This window comes from Hermetia illucens, chromosome 1 (genome assembly GCF_905115235.1).
Source record: "Hermetia illucens chromosome 1, iHerIll2.2.curated.20191125, whole genome shotgun sequence".
NCBI classification, from domain to species: domain Eukaryota; kingdom Metazoa; phylum Arthropoda; class Insecta; order Diptera; family Stratiomyidae; genus Hermetia; species Hermetia illucens.
In genome coordinates, this window is record NC_051849.1 from 64,820,855 (window position 1) to 64,838,587 (window position 17,733).

At 42.0% G+C, this 17,733-nt stretch overlaps 2 protein-coding genes across 6 annotated transcripts in view; one reads left to right on the top strand and one right to left on the bottom strand.

Annotated features, from left to right (window-relative positions):
* LOC119652307 overlaps window positions 1-17,733 on the bottom strand; it is a 710,323-nt gene that overhangs the window by 593,519 nt on the left and 99,071 nt on the right. The window lies entirely within an intron of this gene.
* LOC119658424 lies at window positions 12,619-16,418 on the top strand. Of its 3 annotated transcripts, none has more exons than XM_038067809.1 (3): window positions 12,619-12,868; window positions 12,995-13,244; window positions 16,268-16,418. In XM_038067809.1, the coding sequence occupies exons 2-3, from the start codon at window positions 13,088-13,090 to the stop codon at window positions 16,387-16,389; spliced, it is 279 nt and encodes a 92-aa protein (XP_037923737.1). In that variant the 5' UTR covers window positions 12,619-12,868; window positions 12,995-13,087; the 3' UTR covers window positions 16,390-16,418. The 3 variants fall into 3 exon arrangements, with proteins under 3 accessions (XP_037923737.1, XP_037922133.1, XP_037922942.1); XM_038066205.1 differs by having other exon boundaries at window positions 12,619-12,860; XM_038067014.1 differs by having other exon boundaries at window positions 12,619-12,840.

Here is a 17,733-nt window from a genome sequence, read left to right on the forward strand (position 1 = left end):
TGACTATGTGTTCTGCAATGGAGCGGCGCTGAAAAATTTTTTTATTCTTGTGGTGGTAGAACGGCCGAAAAAAGGAGAAGAAGGGTTTCAAATCCTCATCCACTTTATGATGGATTGGGTTAATTGCAACATCATGCATTTACTCATTACTCATGTAAAGGTAGTTTTGTTAACGAAAAAACAAGTTGGTGCCTTTCAGAACAATCTCCTTATCCTTAAACCAGGGTATAGAAACAACAGATAGGAACAAGTTGGGAAACCGGAAGCTTGACGCTTCAGGTATAAAAGGTTTTGTGTTTCCCTATGTGAGGAGTATAACGTAGTTCTCCATTGGCTTATAGCATTGACCCGAGATATTGAAATCGCTCAGTTCTAGGCAGGTTACTGCCATTGCCAGAACTGAGCGATTAGATATCTCGAGGGGCAGGTTACTGCCATTGCCAGAACTCAGCATTTTAAATATCTCCAGGTAATGCTATCAGCCAATGGAGAACTGCGTAATGAAATTGTTTCACGCATTAATGCAACCTGGATGAAGTGGCATTCCCCAACTGGTGTTCGAAAGCAATGGTAAGCAAACAAAAAGCCGGCCAAAACAATGGTGGCTTGATACGCTGGATGGGGATTTAAAGGTCTCGAGATTACATCCTGATCAGGCATTTGATAAAATAAAATGACGAAACCGATCACCACGAGTCAACCGAAAAAGAAAAAGATGTGAGGAGCGACGAGTACACGACAGCTCCGTGTAATATAATATAACTAAAAGGATGCTGCTAATTAGCACGAAATTGATAAGTTTGAACTTCTATAACTTTGACACTAATAGTTGCATTTTCATGGAACTTGGCATGTGTATGTCCTCTATGCCGGTGCAAAATTTAGTACACCTAGGATGAACTTAAGCGGGGTTTTTTAGTCAATTTCTAAAAGTTGATAATATACTATTAGTAAATTTATTTGAGCAGATACCGGAATGGGACATCTCTCGAAGATTAGGTTCCACATAAATGTTTTACACAAAACCTTAAAAAGGGCTGCAGATAAATAGATTCTTCATAAATGCGACTTTAATATTTCAGGTGAATGTCAATTATTCCGGGTAATTATGACGTCAGCATCTGATTTGCATGGCTTTGGAAGCAGTAAATTCGCGCAAAATTGCTAAGTTTGAACTGGTATAACTTTGGTGTTAATTGCCAGACATTTTGACTCCGTACTCACGCACTTTGCAATTTATGCCAAAACTAATGTCAATTTCGGAAAGTACAAATCCGGACCTTTCATTTGATACCCTACGCAACTATTATATATCCGGTGAAAAAAAATTTTGAATCCCCCCTTTCCATGTATGGGGAGCCCCCCTTTAAACTCCACCTAAATTTATGCCACTCGCTGTATGCGTGGGATTTCATAGCTCCCATCTGTCCACCAAATTTCGTTCGGATCGGTTTAGCCGTTTTGGAGAAAAATGCGTGTGACAGACAGACAGACATGAATCGATTTTAATAAGGTTTTGTTTTACACAAAACCTTAAAAATGGTACATGGAAACAGTTTTTGATGACTTCCACTGTTGTTGTTTTGCACTTTTTTTTTAGAAAATTTTGGTGGAGTACTGGATAAAGGTACAAATGCCAATTTTTCACCATATATTTACTAATATCTTGAGCATGCGTGGTAATTTTCCCAGTCCGATAGCGTAGCTCATTATTGAAAGAAAGAGCAACTTATACACCCATTTCCAGAAAAATGGTTTTTCTGCTGCCACGCTAGAGGGCGCTGTGATAATTTTAAAGAGAACATGTAAACGGCGTTTTAACGTGCAGACCTAACCACAGTCCGCAAACTAGGATTATTAAGAAATATTGAAAGCTACATTTTTGGTGCCTTGTTGTTTTTGGGAAAACTACTGAAAGAATCGCACTTATCCTAGTTTGCGGACCATAGAAATATGTTCTGAATAAGTCGTGAAAATTTCAAAGAATTTCTTTGGATAGATTTTGGGCTATGGTGGCAGCAGATTTTCAACACGCAGTTTCGAGAAAAACGTATTTAAAAAATAGAATGCGACTTTAAACCATAAGATCTTAACTGACCATTAATCTGCTATATCTAGTCCACAAACCTTAGGCGATCGAGATAAACCTGGCACCTGTTTAACACTGTAATTTCCGAACTACTCCGAATATGCCCATATATTCTACACTATATCTAGATCGAATTGAACTAAAAAAAATCGATTCCTCGGATCCGACACACGGGACCATCCCTTTAAGTTTGAAAATTCCTTTTGGCTAATTATGTACCGACTTTCATCGTTCGAAAATTTTCCAACCTCCCCCTCCTGAATAAGCTACCTCTAACCACTTCCCATCTCGAAAACAATTCGGTTTTTTGCTTATATTGGCACAGATACTAAGATGTGAATATATTTGATGACTTATTGTGGAAATATCGTAATAATAATTACAATTTTGCGCAGCTTATTAAACGGAAATGTCCTTGCATTGACATTTTGTACTTACCAACTCGCAACCAAATACATTCGTGTATGTGAGCCTTCAGGTGAGGAATATATGCCACCCCCGGAGTACTTCTAGGCATAATTCACACTTTCCTTATTCTATTTTGGAACACGATGCCTTTTCTTATTAGTTACAATGCCTTCAATGCTTTTCAGCTCTGCAAAGCATTCCCCTTTTTGCCTACAATTCCCAGAGAAAAACGCTCATTACCACCCGCGTAATTAAAACCTCTCAAGTGTGATAACATTCAGTCTAATGAGTAATGTTCAGGGATATTTGCTCGTTCATTACGGGGAAGGAGAACAATTTCATTTAATTGTCTTTTCTATTTTGCATATATGATAATACAAGTGGGAAGGGATGAACCAGTGGGAAATACGCGCACCTTTTGGGGCATGTGTTAGACTTTTGCCAAGGAGAAAGTACGCAGTTTCTAACAGACATTTGGCTAGAACTCAGCCACAAGTCCCTTTATATCTTAATTTTTTCTTTGACTTACAGTTTTATTTTGGTTGCCAACTTCTGTAGTTGGTATAAAATTAACTCAATATTCTTCGCTACAAATCAAATGTTTCATGCATGCCTTCACCTATCCAATACTTCCTCATTATGAAAACTCCTTGCACTCAAGGCAACGATCGTTTTCAATTTGATGTTTGGCTTTGAAACTTCCGTGAAACACAATCTGACAGCGTTTTATCTTTTCCCACGACTTCTGATCTTTTCGAGAAGAATTAAATTAATTACGAGTCTCAGCACATAGACACACATCCAAGTAATTACACGTGAATTGCTTGAGATCTGGTGAGTTGATTCTTCAGGACAACTCATTTTCTATGCTTTTCGGTATATCCACTTCCTTTCACTGGAACAAAAATCCGCCATTTACGAGCTGTGAGTTGCGTCTGCTGCTCCTCTGTCGGAATTAATTGGGTGCCGAGTGGTAAGATGATAACGACGCATTCCTCTTGCCGTGAACTATGCAAACATGTCTGCTGCCAGCGAAAGATGAACCAGCTAGGACCAAGCTGAGTGTAAATATAATGGACAGAATGCCGGATAACGGGCGGGAATATCAAAGACGTCGAGGCAAATTAAAAAATCACTTCGTTACTTCTTGTCAGTGTAATTGAAAGGAATTAGAACGGACCGCTCGCCGTCCTGCCTGAAAGTGGTGATAATTCAGCTTTTCATTGAGGAAGCTGGGAGACGGTTCTATCCTGGAAATGAGTGAGTTTGGATGCGGGAACGATTTTCGTTAATTTCAAAATAGAACTAAAAGGTTCAATTGATTTGAGATAAAAGGGGTTGATTGTAATTGAATTTTTGCCACCGAAAATAAGATGTTTTATAAAGATTTAATGAAAAGATTGTTTTCGTTAATTCGAAAAGAAGGCAAAGCTTTTATTGCCAACAAATTGTTTGTGCCATATTTGGATGAGTAGAAGTGAATTTCCTCCAATTATAATGATTAAGAATTTCTATATACACGAGAAACGCCTTAAACATTTGAAGGGCGGTATCTAAGTACTCTACTGAAAATGTATCCTTCGGATTTTAGCAGGCAGCTGTTAGCCTCGTTCGAGAGGAGAGTTTTCTTCAGAATTTTTAGCCGCTTACAAAGAATTCGCGAATCCATATTCTGTAAAACAAGGAAATGTAGGAACGATGATGTGATCCTTAAGTTGTGGCTAAAATCCAGGTCAATGTGTATAAAATTCGGCGGTGGGTGGGTCAGTCAATTCATGCCGAAGGATATGATTCAGCCCGGAAACATTATCGAGCCAATACCTTTTCTTCTATTGGAAGAACAGACAGTCGTGACATCCAAGAGACCATACTAGGAATCTGCCAGAATAAATCGTACGCCTGGTGAAGGACTGCAAAAGCAAGGCCCTACCACTTATCCTTGGCTACGATATACGAAATAAACTTTTCCGACCAGTGCCAGTACCAGTATGCATAGGATAGTCAGCATGTGGAGAGCTTCGAAGGAACCCTTTATGTAGGATCACAGAACAACACGATTCGAGGTTGGGAGCAACTCTCAAATATACCCTTAGTAAGGTACCTCGAAAACGGTCATGTTATTGGTCTTCAATCCACGCGACAGGACAGGTTTCGGCCCTGTTGAGAAATGGGCAAAGATTCTTCATGTATGGGAGACGTTCGAACATAAGTAATTTAGTCCGAGCAAAACACAGACGAGTCTGCGTGTTTTAATATTTCTATTGGCACCCTCATTGGAAAGACAGAGGAACTCCCCAGAACCCTACCAAACAGGTGTATTGATATCTGCGCTCTACAAGAAATTCGATAGCGTGGTGCCAAAAGCTGCGACATAGAACGCGATCGTGGTAAAAATTGCTATAAACTTCTTTATTTTGGTAGCCCCTCTCAGAGGGTTTCCGTGGTAATAATATTCAAGGTATGTCGCACGGCGTTCAAAAAGAACTATTGTGCCCCTTTACTACCTATAAACTATAGTATGTCATTTAAACCTATAACCGACAGAAACTTTGTTATACTCTCTACTTCCAAGTATTTTAACCTGGTGTCTGGTATTAAGTATTCTCCCAGGTGTCTGAACCTACTTTACATAAGTGTCGGACCCTGTCGCAGAACACAAGCGGAGGTTTCATCATTTTCCTCACAGAATCTACAAACAGGTCCGTAGATATCCCCAGCTTCTCCAGGCGACAGTCTAGTCTGCAGTGATCAGTGAGTGAATATTCCCACTCCATCCGGAGGGTCTTCTCGACGAGGTTTAAACAATTTTTCGAGCGCTTGGGTTCGTATACCCTCATGAGTACTCTGGACTCTTCTATTCCTGGTAAGTTCGCCCAGCCGTTCATCTTCATATTTCAATGTTGTAGCTATGGACCTATTTCCGACTCCACAGAATGGCTCTGGCGCGTACAGGAGCGTCGCTGTTTCTTTCCCAGCCAGCTCGTCCGTTGATTCATTGCCTTCTAACCTAATGTGGCCTGGAACCCAGAGTGTCCACAACTTATTTAGCGAGCCGAGCGTTTTCAGTCTGTTAAGGCCCTCTCATACCAATTTGGAATTTGGAAGGAGACACATCTGTTTGTTGGGTATATTTCCGCCTAAAATATGCCAGTATGCTTACTTATTGGTTGAAAGTACATTTTCCTTGGACGAATTACCCTAACGCTTGCTCCTTCTGACGTAAGGAATCCATCAATGTATCATACTAGATAGTCAGGTGAGGGTTTAAGCCATATTGCAATGTCACACTCTCCTAGTTTGCTCTATTGCTCGAACGTGTTTCAAATTTCTTATCAAAATTCAACCTCGTTGTCTTGTTATCCCCTGGTATCAGTAATTTGGTATGCCACCTATAAGGAATATCAATATCTGCCCAGATTATCGACCCATAGATAATTTTGGGGATACATCCATGTTTTCTCCCTGCTAATAAGCTGAAAGTCATTAGAACCCTTGTGGCTTTCCGACATATATTTTCAACATTTGTCCTCGAGAGTAGTTTTTGGTCTAGTGTTGTTCCCAAATACTTGACCTCTGTTACTCGTTCCACCTCCATGCCATGTAATCTAATGGCTCTCAGGTGATCAAGCTTACACTTCCTAGTGAATGGCACTATATTGGCCTTGGCTAGATTTATGCGCAGCCTCGCCTTTATGCACCAATTACTGCTAATTGCAGTCCGGCTCGAATTCTGTCATATAGGGTTTCCTCGTATTTTCTCTACAGATTTAAAGTATATCATCAACATAATCCAGGACCTGTATTCCAGTGTTTTTAGCTCTCCTAGGAGTTCACATTAATGGAGATAATACCCAACCTTGTGAACAACCTTCGGCAGTGTTCAAGTCAATATATTTTGCACCCGTCAGTAATTTTGCCTACTCTCTAACATTTTGCCTATCCAGAAAGCCAAAGTGTTTCCGACTCCCTTGAGGACTAGGGCATCTCGTATCTCTGTGTGCAATGTGTTATCGGACGCTCCTTTGACACACAGTGTATTTCCTTCTTGTCTATCATCCCGTAATATATCCGTCAGTTGATACAGAGCCGTCTCGGTTGACTGGCCTGCTCGGTAAGCTTGCTAACGTGGATGTAGGGGATTGCGTACTGGAACGTTAATTCGAATATGATTGCCGATGACCTTCTCCACCGTCTTAAGTACGAACAACGTCAGGCAGATTTTTCTGAAAGATTTAGGGTGAAAAAGATCCTCCACTGTTGCGCGTCTCCAAGTCCTTGGTATATTAGCCAAGGCTGTGCTGCCCCTTACAACTCTTAGGAGAGATCCTAAAATTATTTCTAGGCCTATCTTGATTTCAGTGGTTTAAAGGTTCGCACTGCCCATTTTACTCTAGCTTTCGAGCATACCTCTTTCGGTAGTTTCATTCACTTTTTGCCTCCTTCTGTCCGTTGTTGGGGTATCAGGCAGAATGCTATTGTATTCCCCGTGGAGGAAGATCCCGGCAAATGAGTTCTGAGAAACAGGTGTATCCTGTAATCCTCATTCTCGGTAAGTGTCCCATCTTCCTTCTTAAGGCGGACAGAAGATATTGCCTAATCTTTGGCTATAACTTTATATAGTCTAGTTGCTACTGTGGTTTGTTCTATTCCTTCACAGCCAAAGCTCTTTCATTTTGCTTTCCTGATCGCATTGCTATACACAGTCGGTGCCCTTTTGTACCTCTGGCAGGCACCGGTGTGTTTCGCAGCTTCTTTCTTATTTTGGTAAGTTTCCTCTTCATTCAAGATACCTCCCTTAATGACTTGGCCCTCTTAGCCGGACAGCTGGATTCATATGCGTCAATGATGACTCTATTCAGGCCGTGCACCTCTGTTTCTATCTCTATCACCGGCCACCTGTAGATGAGTCAGGTTGCCACTCAGGTATCTTGTGTAGGATTCTCAGTCTGTTTCCTGGTATTCCTTACTATTCTATTTACTTCCGAGCTACGCTCAATGTCGACATAGAATTATGCCTAACTACATACGTCTTGTCTCGTGCTGGTCACGAAAGTGTGTCCCCTACATTATGTATTTCTAACCCATTATTGAGGAAGAATTCCAGAAGGGTTCTCATTTCTTCGATTAATGTCGCTGATTCTCCAGACCTCAATGTGGTCGTACTGCCGCCGAGAAAAAGTGGTAGCGCCTTCCTCTTGCAAAACTTCGCCAGTCTAACAACTAATTTCGATGGGATACGGGTGTCATCTCCTAGGAAGCATCCTGATGCCACGAGTTCTCCCCACGGCTTCCAATGAGACTTGGACATGCAGGAGGTTAGGATATATGCATCTTAAGTTTCTTTTGAGAATGATGTTGACACTTCGTTTTGCACAAAAGGAATCGCAAATTATCGACATACTTCCTCCAGTTGCAGGTTTTATATGATGGAGGTTTATCTGGGCTCTTCCCCAATATCGGAGAATTACCCTCCTCCTCCGACATGGCACTTCCTGGTGTTTCACTGTCCGACTTGACGTATAGAAGGGCTAGATCAAAGTCGTCCAGCTTCTCCTCTTCTGTGAGTAACAGGTCCCCTTCCCTGTTCGGTCTTGCCCTTTCAACCTCTATGGTTCCGGTAATTCCTTCGGGGACCTCGGTATGTCCTCCGAAGTATCCTTCCTTGATATGACGGTTTCGTCCAGGGCAGAGGCGCAACTCATCATACGCTGACTTACCTCTGCCCCCAGCACGATTCTCAAACAAAATTTTATACTTCCTTGGTTTCTCCCTGTGTACGTGCGCAAGTATACTACCAAATCTGTAATTAATGAGGCAGTTACGATATCTAATTGCCTCCAGGGATCGGGCATCTACCCTGATCGTAAGGAATTTGCCTTTTGCCCTCCTCCTTACTTCAGAAAATTCTCCATAACCGCATATCGAGATCCACGTTTTGAGTAATGAAGAGGCGTAGAAACTTCCACGTCTCAACCGCTGCAACTTTAGAAAAGTAGACCGTCACCATGTGCGCACCTGGTATATCATCTCCGTTCTGGCAGTTTAAGAACAGTATTTCTAAAACAGGCCGCCGTGTCCCCCGTCGCGGAGTCTATTTAAGACCTGTTCGCGAGCGTATGCCGATGAACACGAGCTCCTTATTCCATCTCTCGCACGTCTTCATGACGGTGAGGTCCTTGATTATTTCCAGCTCTTCAACAGTCAATATTTATTCCACTTTTGACAGTATGCCCAGTCGAATGCCCTTTATCGCATTAGCATAGCTAAAGGCGGATCTCCTGACTCCTGCCTTCACCCCTGATCGCTCCTTCTTCAAAGCATTTCCCTCTTGCAGGCTGGTTTCCGCTGCTCTTTGGTTTCTTGGCTCTGATGTTGAAGGGTTAAGTTTGTCCTGAGCGGCACCAGAATGCTTACAACTTTTCTTCAAACTTAAATTAACGTTCGATCAGTTCTGACAGGAAAAGTTTGATGTGTGTAGCGGCATTTGGGCCGTACCACTTATTCTAATGGGAAGCCTGTTTCCAGGTTTTTATAGTAGTACTTTCCAATGTCAATGCTGTAGTAGTACACCCATTACGGGTTCTGATTGCCAGAAGGCAAATCCGGTGAGAACTACGGCGATCAGACCCAAGTCTGCAAGGGACTTGCATTGGCTCTTGCCATGGAGTTATCTGGTTCTATGGAAATCGGGATAGCCGTCTGAGAACATATCTCTCGAAAGAATCTCTGGGAGGTGCGGTTGGCCCTATGTGACCCTTGTGGGCTCAAGCGCAGAGTTGCGCTCTACAACTCGGGCGTCATACCCCTTAATTACAACGTTGCATATCCACTATAATGAATGTTGATCCTACACTCAGTATAAACCAGTACCGCTGTGCCAGTCACGGCGAGGCTCTGATTATGGTATCCAAATCAATCCATGCCCGAAAAGGACCGTGGGGTTATGTCTGACATACACGGCAGGTACTCACATTTAAACACCAGGATTTAACAGTTACTTCCCCAACAAAAGTTCAAGACCATTTCTGGATACAGAACCATCCCAGCATGATTGCCTCTAACAATAATAATTTGAAATTAGAACAAAGTTTCCCTGTCCTGATTAAATACTATCAATTTTGTTAGCCGAAATCAAGGCTCTTGTGCCACAAAGACATAAGGGCGATCGTCAAACTTTGTAGTCCTTCCTGCCAGCAGAAAAGAAGTGGTTTCGGCACGCTCGAAATAATAAATGATGAAAACCCGCCTTTGAATAAAAGTCTGTGGTGTCCACTGTGTGTTTCACCGTGGTTACCAGGTTGTCTTTACTTTCTTTCTAAAGTTTCGTTTGTTTTCGTGCAGCTTCCTTGAATATTGTCACACCTAGTAGTACAACAACGCGCATGTCCCTACTCTCAACGATTTTCGTCTTCTTGTTGAAGTTTCCTTCGGCCGTGCCATCCTCTTTTGTTTTCTGAAAGATTTAATCAATAAAAAGTGACAAGGAGTTGAGTATGTATCCTTGACCAGTTTCCTTGGCCGAAAACGGATATTAATACTATTAGGTTGTTGCACATGAAATGGCCGATTTGGCAATCAAGTGAAGTTGCGATTTTGCTGTATCAAACCACCACCACCGCTGTTGGTGTCGGATAATGAAGTATAGATACCCCTACATTTAGTCAAGGAGTCATTTCAGTTTTGACCATCGTTGTGATAACAGTGAATAAAAAGGAAGAAAGAATGGAAAAGAGCCAAGAACGTATACTTTTTCTGTATGGGTTCAAATTTGGCCATAAAGCAGCGGAGGCGACCAAGAATGTTAACAGCGCATTTGGAGCTGATACGGTAAGTAAACGAACCACGCGGCGGCGGTTCGAAAAATTCCGATCAGGCAGCGTAAACCTTCAAAGTGAGCCACGTGGACTTCCAGGATCATCGATTGACAACGACGAGTTGCGTTTGCTAGTCGAATCCGGCACACGTCTAGACGTCTGGAAACTGGACGTACACTATTCGACAGTTTCCGGGCACTTGCAAAAACTTGGAAAGGTGAAAAAGCTCGACAAATGGGTTTCGCATACCCTAACGGAGCAAAACATGGCGCTTCGAATGGAAATTTGCAGCTGTTTACTCTCCCGCAACAGAAGCGATCCCTTTTTGCACAGAATAGTGACATATGATGAAAAGTGGATATTATACGACAATCGTCGCCAATCAGCGCATTGGTTAGATGCTGATGAGCCACCGAAGCATATGCTGAAACCCAGCCTCCATCCGAAGAAGGTAATGGGGACTATTTGCTGTTCTACAGCTGGAGTGGTCCACTATTCTTTTTTGGCACCTGGCGAAACTATAAATGCACAGAAATACTGTGCCCAACTCGAGGAAATGCACCAAAAATTGAGTATACAACGGCCGAGATTAGTTAACAAAGATGGTGTGATACTCCTTAACGACAATGCACCATATTCACCGGACCTTTCGCCAACCGACTACCACTTTTTAAGCATTTGGATCATTTTTTGGTGGAAAAACAATTTAGGAACGAAGAGGCTGTCAAAATTACCTTCGACGAATTTATCAATACCCGACAGTTGGACTTCTACGAAACTGGCATATATGCTCTTGAATCTCGCTGGGAGAAGTGTTTTGAATCGACTGGCACCTATTTTGATTAAATAAATAAATTTTTGTAAGCTTTACAGTTGTTTCAAATTTTAGTACCAAAACAACAAATTTTACAACAACTTAATACTTCAACAAAGTTAGTATGTCACTATGGAGCAAAGTAGTTAAGCAATTTGTTGAACAGAAAGGTTAGTTTTTCTGGAAGTCGTCGAGAGAATTTGGAACTCATTGCCACTAAATGGCAGCCATCGTCTTTAAACGTGGTTGACACGTTTTGCTCCATGTACAGATTCACAACAGCTGGATATATAAAAATATTGGTGGATGTTAAGATACTCGTGGCTCAAGTACATCTTGCATAGTTACCGGCTTGCGAGTAGTTATAAACTACTGAGTTCAATTCTAAAGGATCAATACCGAGGAACCTTAAGAAATAGTCCCGAAATATTAGGCATATTGTAATCGTGAAGCCCTAGGCGCTTTTTCCAAAATTGAATTATCTCTTGGATTAACGACGACCAGCACCAACATTTCCAGTAATAACAATGACTTTTCCGCTCTAATTTCTTCCTGTTCCGGCCGTTACGGTCCTAACACCGCCAGTGGCATATTCCGAAGCACTTCCGAAATGACACCTCACCATCAAATGTGTAAACGTGGTATTCCTGTATTACGCCATAATGTTTGTAGAAACGAGAGTGTAGATGGGCTGAAAACCGGGAACGAACAAGGGATTCGGGGGGTATGCATAAAGCACAAATCGACGCACCAGCCATATCGGTTAAATGGAAACCTTTCTATGTGGAATAATCCCATTACGGTTACGTCCATTCAGGCCACGGCTGATTAAGTCGGCAAAACATATCTGCAATGGTGCCGAAGTATGTACTTATGTGGAGATACGTTTTGCTAACGTGAATACGATATGTATAGTTGATAGTATTGTTGAGGAGCGGAAAGTTTTTTCATATATTGGGGATAGTGTTGCCAACAATCGAGCTACCAAACTCCGTGCCTTTTCCATGTATCAGGGATGGATGAATCCCTGCGAATAGGATACTGAAGCTCGCTTTTGTGATATAGCATCAAAAGTATTCTATGAAAGGATACAAGAGCCCTTTTCTGTTTACTAGCGCAGACACAAGCTAAGCAAAAACTCAGAACTATTTTCCTGGATGGAAAAATCGCAGCGAAGATTACATTCGAATCCAATGTGGATGCAACATCTTGTGAAGCAGATAATTTCATAACAGCGAATTGAATTAGACGATTCCATCCAATCCAATAGACTGCACTATGATTCGATAAGACTGGCAGCGTCCGCACAATACTCACGAAATACATCGTCTACAATTGGGCCTATTTTCGATTGGGAATCGATATTGACTAGCCATCTTCTAGGTCTTCCCCCAGAATTTTCTTGAATACATTGCAATGACCTCAAGTCAGGGTATATATTTTCAAGCGCACATACGGCTTTTTTCTCTAAAATTGTTATTTCGTTTCAGTAGATTAGCTGAAATTGAAGAGGCCGGAACGGGACGAGAACCATAATAAAAATAAACTGCAACCATATTCCCTTCGAAGTTGAAAATCGTACGCCATCCTTCTGAGTGAGTGAAGCAGGATCCTTGCTCGTTGAGTGTGCAATTCAATCATCATCCGTGCTGTGATCAAGAGAAAAATCTGTAATGGATTTCTAGAAGGACTCATAGAAAAAACCGTTGGAAGAAGTACGAAGGAGCCTTGAATAGTGAGCAAGCGAGTATTGCTTTATCACCGCTATTAGCAGAGTTTGGATTTATCATTGCCATTTATATTATTTATTCCTATAAAGTTGTTTTGAGATAGTTTTGTTTAGAATATTCTGTTCATTCATTCCCTTAGGAAAACGTTTGACAGAATATAGAAGGGTAGAACAAACCAGTGCTACATATAGTATAAATGGATTTTTAGTCCCGGAAGTGTAAGTAACAAATAATGACAAAGGCGTCTCGAAAAGGAGCATCAGTGCAACAGAAAGGACCCGTTAAGCCTTTGTTATCTCCCCAGCAGGAAGAAGAGGTTAAAGCAATTCATGCTGAAGATGATGATTCATATAACTCAGGTTTTGGCGCTTATTTGCGGTCAGCAGAAGGTGAGTGTGAAATGTACCGAAAGCAAAGAGATTCACAGAGAGATTCTGTGCCTTTCATCATTTATATTATGCAAGTGTTAAGAGAAGTATTTCAACGTAGCACTTGGTATTGGGTATTCTCCCAGGTACCACGACCTACGCCTGGTCCATGTAGAAGTGTCACTACTAACTTCCTGGCCAATTCGTCTGTTGCTTCCATTACATTCTAACCCAACATGGCCTGGAAACCCAGAATACCAGACTTTATTGTGCGAGCTGAACGTGTTCGGTTTTTCAAGGCATTCTCATACGAGTTTGGAGTTCACCTATCTGGACCTAAGTGATTCGATCGCCGCTTGACTATCGGTTACAATAGCAGAATTCTATCCCTTATAGTTCCTTTGGAGTTTGAAGGAATATACTTCGTTCAAACTACGCTTTTTCTGGATCAATGCATCCGGCAGTGTACCAGATAATGAGGTGAAGGTTTAAGCCGTATATTACAATCACGCTCTCCTAGTTTACCCTCTTACCCCAAGGCCTTCAAAATTCTTATCCAAATGAAACCTCGCTTTCATGCTATCCCTTAGCATCCGTAATTCGGGGTACCACCTGGAAAAAAATTGAAGTTTTCCTTGATTTAGGTAAATCCCCGAATTCAGTGATACTCCGACTGGCTGGATTCATAACACATCACACACAGAGAACGCTCATTCGACGCCTAAAAACGCACACAGTGGTATTTCCTCTGTTTCTATGCCATCCCGTAATGCATCCATCAGCTAATACATGGCAGTTACGGTTGACCATTATCCTCGCTGACTGAGTTGACACTGATTTGGGGAATTACGCATAAGAACATTAGTTTTAGTATAGTTGACTATGCCATTATCCACCATTGTACAGTCTAGTTGCTTCTGTCGTTTGTTCTATCCCCTTACATAATTTCCTAAAGTTGTTCCTTTTTGGTTCCCTGCTCGAGTTGCAATATACCGTCCCGGTCTTTTATACCTCCACCAATTTCCGATCACTTTTCGGACCGCTCTTCTCATTCTGGCTAAGTTCCTGTTTCACCAGGCTACATCCCTTGATAACTTAACTCTCCTAGCCGGACAGCTGATCTCCTGCATCCTATGTTGAAATCTTCTACTACTGCTTCCAGTTCGCTCTTGATATCACCGCCTCTTCACAGATGAGCCATGCTGTTGCTCAGGTGCCTTGCATAGGAAGGCCAATCCATTCTCCTGGGGTTCGTTATTATTCTTTTTATTTCGGCTTTCAATGTCGAATCCTGTCATCCGATAGAGGGCTCATCCGACACCCTCCAATTCTTGAACAGTCGAGAGTCATGTCCAGTACCTCTTGTCTAGTACTGGTCAGGAATGTTGAAGTATTCCATATGTTATATAATTTTAACTTATTGCTAAGAAGAAATCAAAGAAGGTACTCACATCTTCTATTATTGTCGCAGTTGTTCACCAGGCTAGCGACTAGCTCCGCTGTGATCCAGATATCGTCTCCTAGGAAGTAGCTCAACGCCACGACTGGACAGTAGGTCTACTTCCATGCTTGATCCTGTTCTCTCAGCATCTATGGCCTCGAAAATTGTTATGGGGACCTCGATAGGTTTTTCACCCGATGTCTCCTCCGAAGTATATTTCCAAATTTTGCCAAATCTGCAGATGATATGGCAACTTTGTCTTTTGTGTGCCTCCAGGGATCGGTGATTTACCCCGATCGTGAGAAATTTACCATCATCAGTTGAATAATAAGGAGACCCATAAGATCCTCTGTCTCTACCGTAGCGTCTTTGGGAAGAAGCAGTCCCCCTGGTACACATCCTCAGCCCGTGTCGATAATTCTGCTCCTTTCCAGGCTAGCAATTTACACAATAATCCGAAATTGTTCCGCCTTGTCGCGCAGTTCACCTGGTCGAAAGAATATGGCGGCGAAGACAAGTCCATCCTTTGACCATCTGCCTGACGACAAGGTCTTCAATAATTTCCTGCACTGCATGAGTATTTGCTCCGGAAATATTTCGGCAGTATGGCCAATCGAATGCCCTTGAATGCACTAGCATAGCAAAAGCTGGGCCGCCCAACTCCTGGCTTCGCCCCAGACCTATTTCCCCCGTTGGCTTCGAGTTTGAGTTTTTTTAGAAACATTCCCTCATGTATGCCAATCTCCGTTGCACCCCGGTGTATCTGAGTGGCTCCTGGAGAGCTATGATATATCACCCTCAAAGAGAGTCAGGTTGACTCCCAGCCACATATCTATCACCCTCAGAGGGGGACACTTTGGCTCCCAGGGAGCTATGTTCTGCATTAGTCTATCCTGCGGTCTTCTGCTTGACCCCACAGTGAAACCATACTAAGAAGACTAACCAGTGATCCTTGGTCCGGGATTCCGAACGACATAACTTCATTAAGTTGAAAATGCATTCGTTAATATTTCTGCATCAAAGATTATGAAATCAACAAGCTAATCACTATTCAACACTGCACCGACATGGTTCACATTTGTCACCCCGTTCACTGCTGAGTAATTTCAGCAACAATTAGGTACCTAATTAGTTAAAGTTTAACATGGATGGAAACGGAAGCAACGTTGTCGGTGCAATATATCATGTAATGATAAATTAAGCGTCCTCTGACATTTTCAAATAATGTCCTGCTACATTGTACGTCAGCAGATGAACGTTGTAGTTTTTATGGCCGCGATGCGAATGCATTCCACGCTGATGGCATACATTGTCGGAAACTAATCCATTACTACTTTCCTACGAACAATGCCATGGCGAATCATGGCAGCATATTGTCCCCAGATATTCATTCATATATCATAACTATGATTGATGCTTTGGAAAGATACATGAGAGCATGCAATTTCCATTAAACAGTTCATGAGCTCGCTCTTCAGAAGTTTATCAACCGGGGATGCTTTTGCTGTAAGATCCAGGCTCGCGCTCCATTATGCACGCACACTCGAAATTTCATTATAAAAGTTTACTATGTCGCATTTTTCACTCCAATTACTTTTTCCAGGAAGCGAAATGATGAAACTCTTCGTCATGGCGAACTCGATCCTTGTTATACTCACTATGGCTTGGCCCAGCATGAGGGAATTCGCTGAGTGGCTGAAGGAGTTTTTGAACTACTACCTTTAACTTACCAACAACAAATTGGAGACAAAGCTTACTGCAAACTGTTGACAGAATATTTTCTATAAATAGACAAATTGAAGAACTTACACAAGAATTATGATAGGTCCAGCGGTGCAGGGCGTTCTCTTTGTTAGTGTAATTTACTGGTATACAAAGGGGATGCTAAACCTCATCAATGATTACTACCGCGACGAATTCAAGGCATTCATAGATAAAGACGAGAAAAAAGAATCTAATCCCAAGCAAAAAGAATTTCTCATGGACGAACCGGAGACTTGTCCAGCTGTGCATATGGAAGGACTGCCCGACATACTCAAGTCAACTAATGAGCTCACCAAGGCAGATGGTATCGTCGTCCGTGACATTGACAAATCATCACCGGGCTCACCCAAATGCATTCATCCGCCAGCAATAGATACTGAAAATAGAAATGTCAATAGCGAAAACATACCACCAGGAGCTAGCACCCCATCCAACACAGGAGCCTCCGTCGATCCCGAAAAAAGTCATGACGATAAGAACTCAATTTCAAATCCATCCAAACTAGGTCAATCAAATTATAAACAAATGACAAATCAACAAGTTTCCGACACAGATGATGGAAAATCGGTGGAAAGGACATCACTGAATCGCAATAGCGGAAATTGTTTGGAAAATTATGACGGAAGCACAGATGTTCCAGGACGAGTACCACCTAATGTGGCATCAACATCGAAAACGACAACGAGAGCGGATACAGCAGCACCCGAAATTCCAAAAATAGCTGTGAATGGAGTGTTGGTGCCAGCTGATGTCCTTCGAAAGCGACTCGAAGAAAAACTACAAACGGAAAGTTGTAGACGGAAATCAGTCCATGAAATGGTTCAGTATTGGACAAATTATCTGGAAGCAGTTGATGTCGCCGAACAATCAGCAAACTTGAAACCGTCGCCAGTCACAAAGAAAATTGGATCAAGGACAATGCCAAGGGCTAAGTCTAGTGGTGAGATAATGACTAGTGCTCGAACTTCTGCTCATTCTGGTAATGCCAACAGTAGCTAGAATTCAGTTAGGTTTTACTACGCTAATTTAACATTGATGTATATTTTATTGTTACCTCTGAGTGTTGGATAAATGAAATAAAATAATTACTAAGTTGGACATTTCTTATGATTTAGGGAAGGATCAATTCGAAGGGGTTTGATACGCAAATTCCGCTATTGTGGCTTAGTAACTGCTGGATCGGAAACTCACTCAATTTAATTCACTTCTTCTCTTATAACTTGAGTGCGACGTCCCAACATCTATCGGATGTTCATGAGCACATTATTTATGCCTTTCATGTAAAATTTATGGACCTCATTCCTG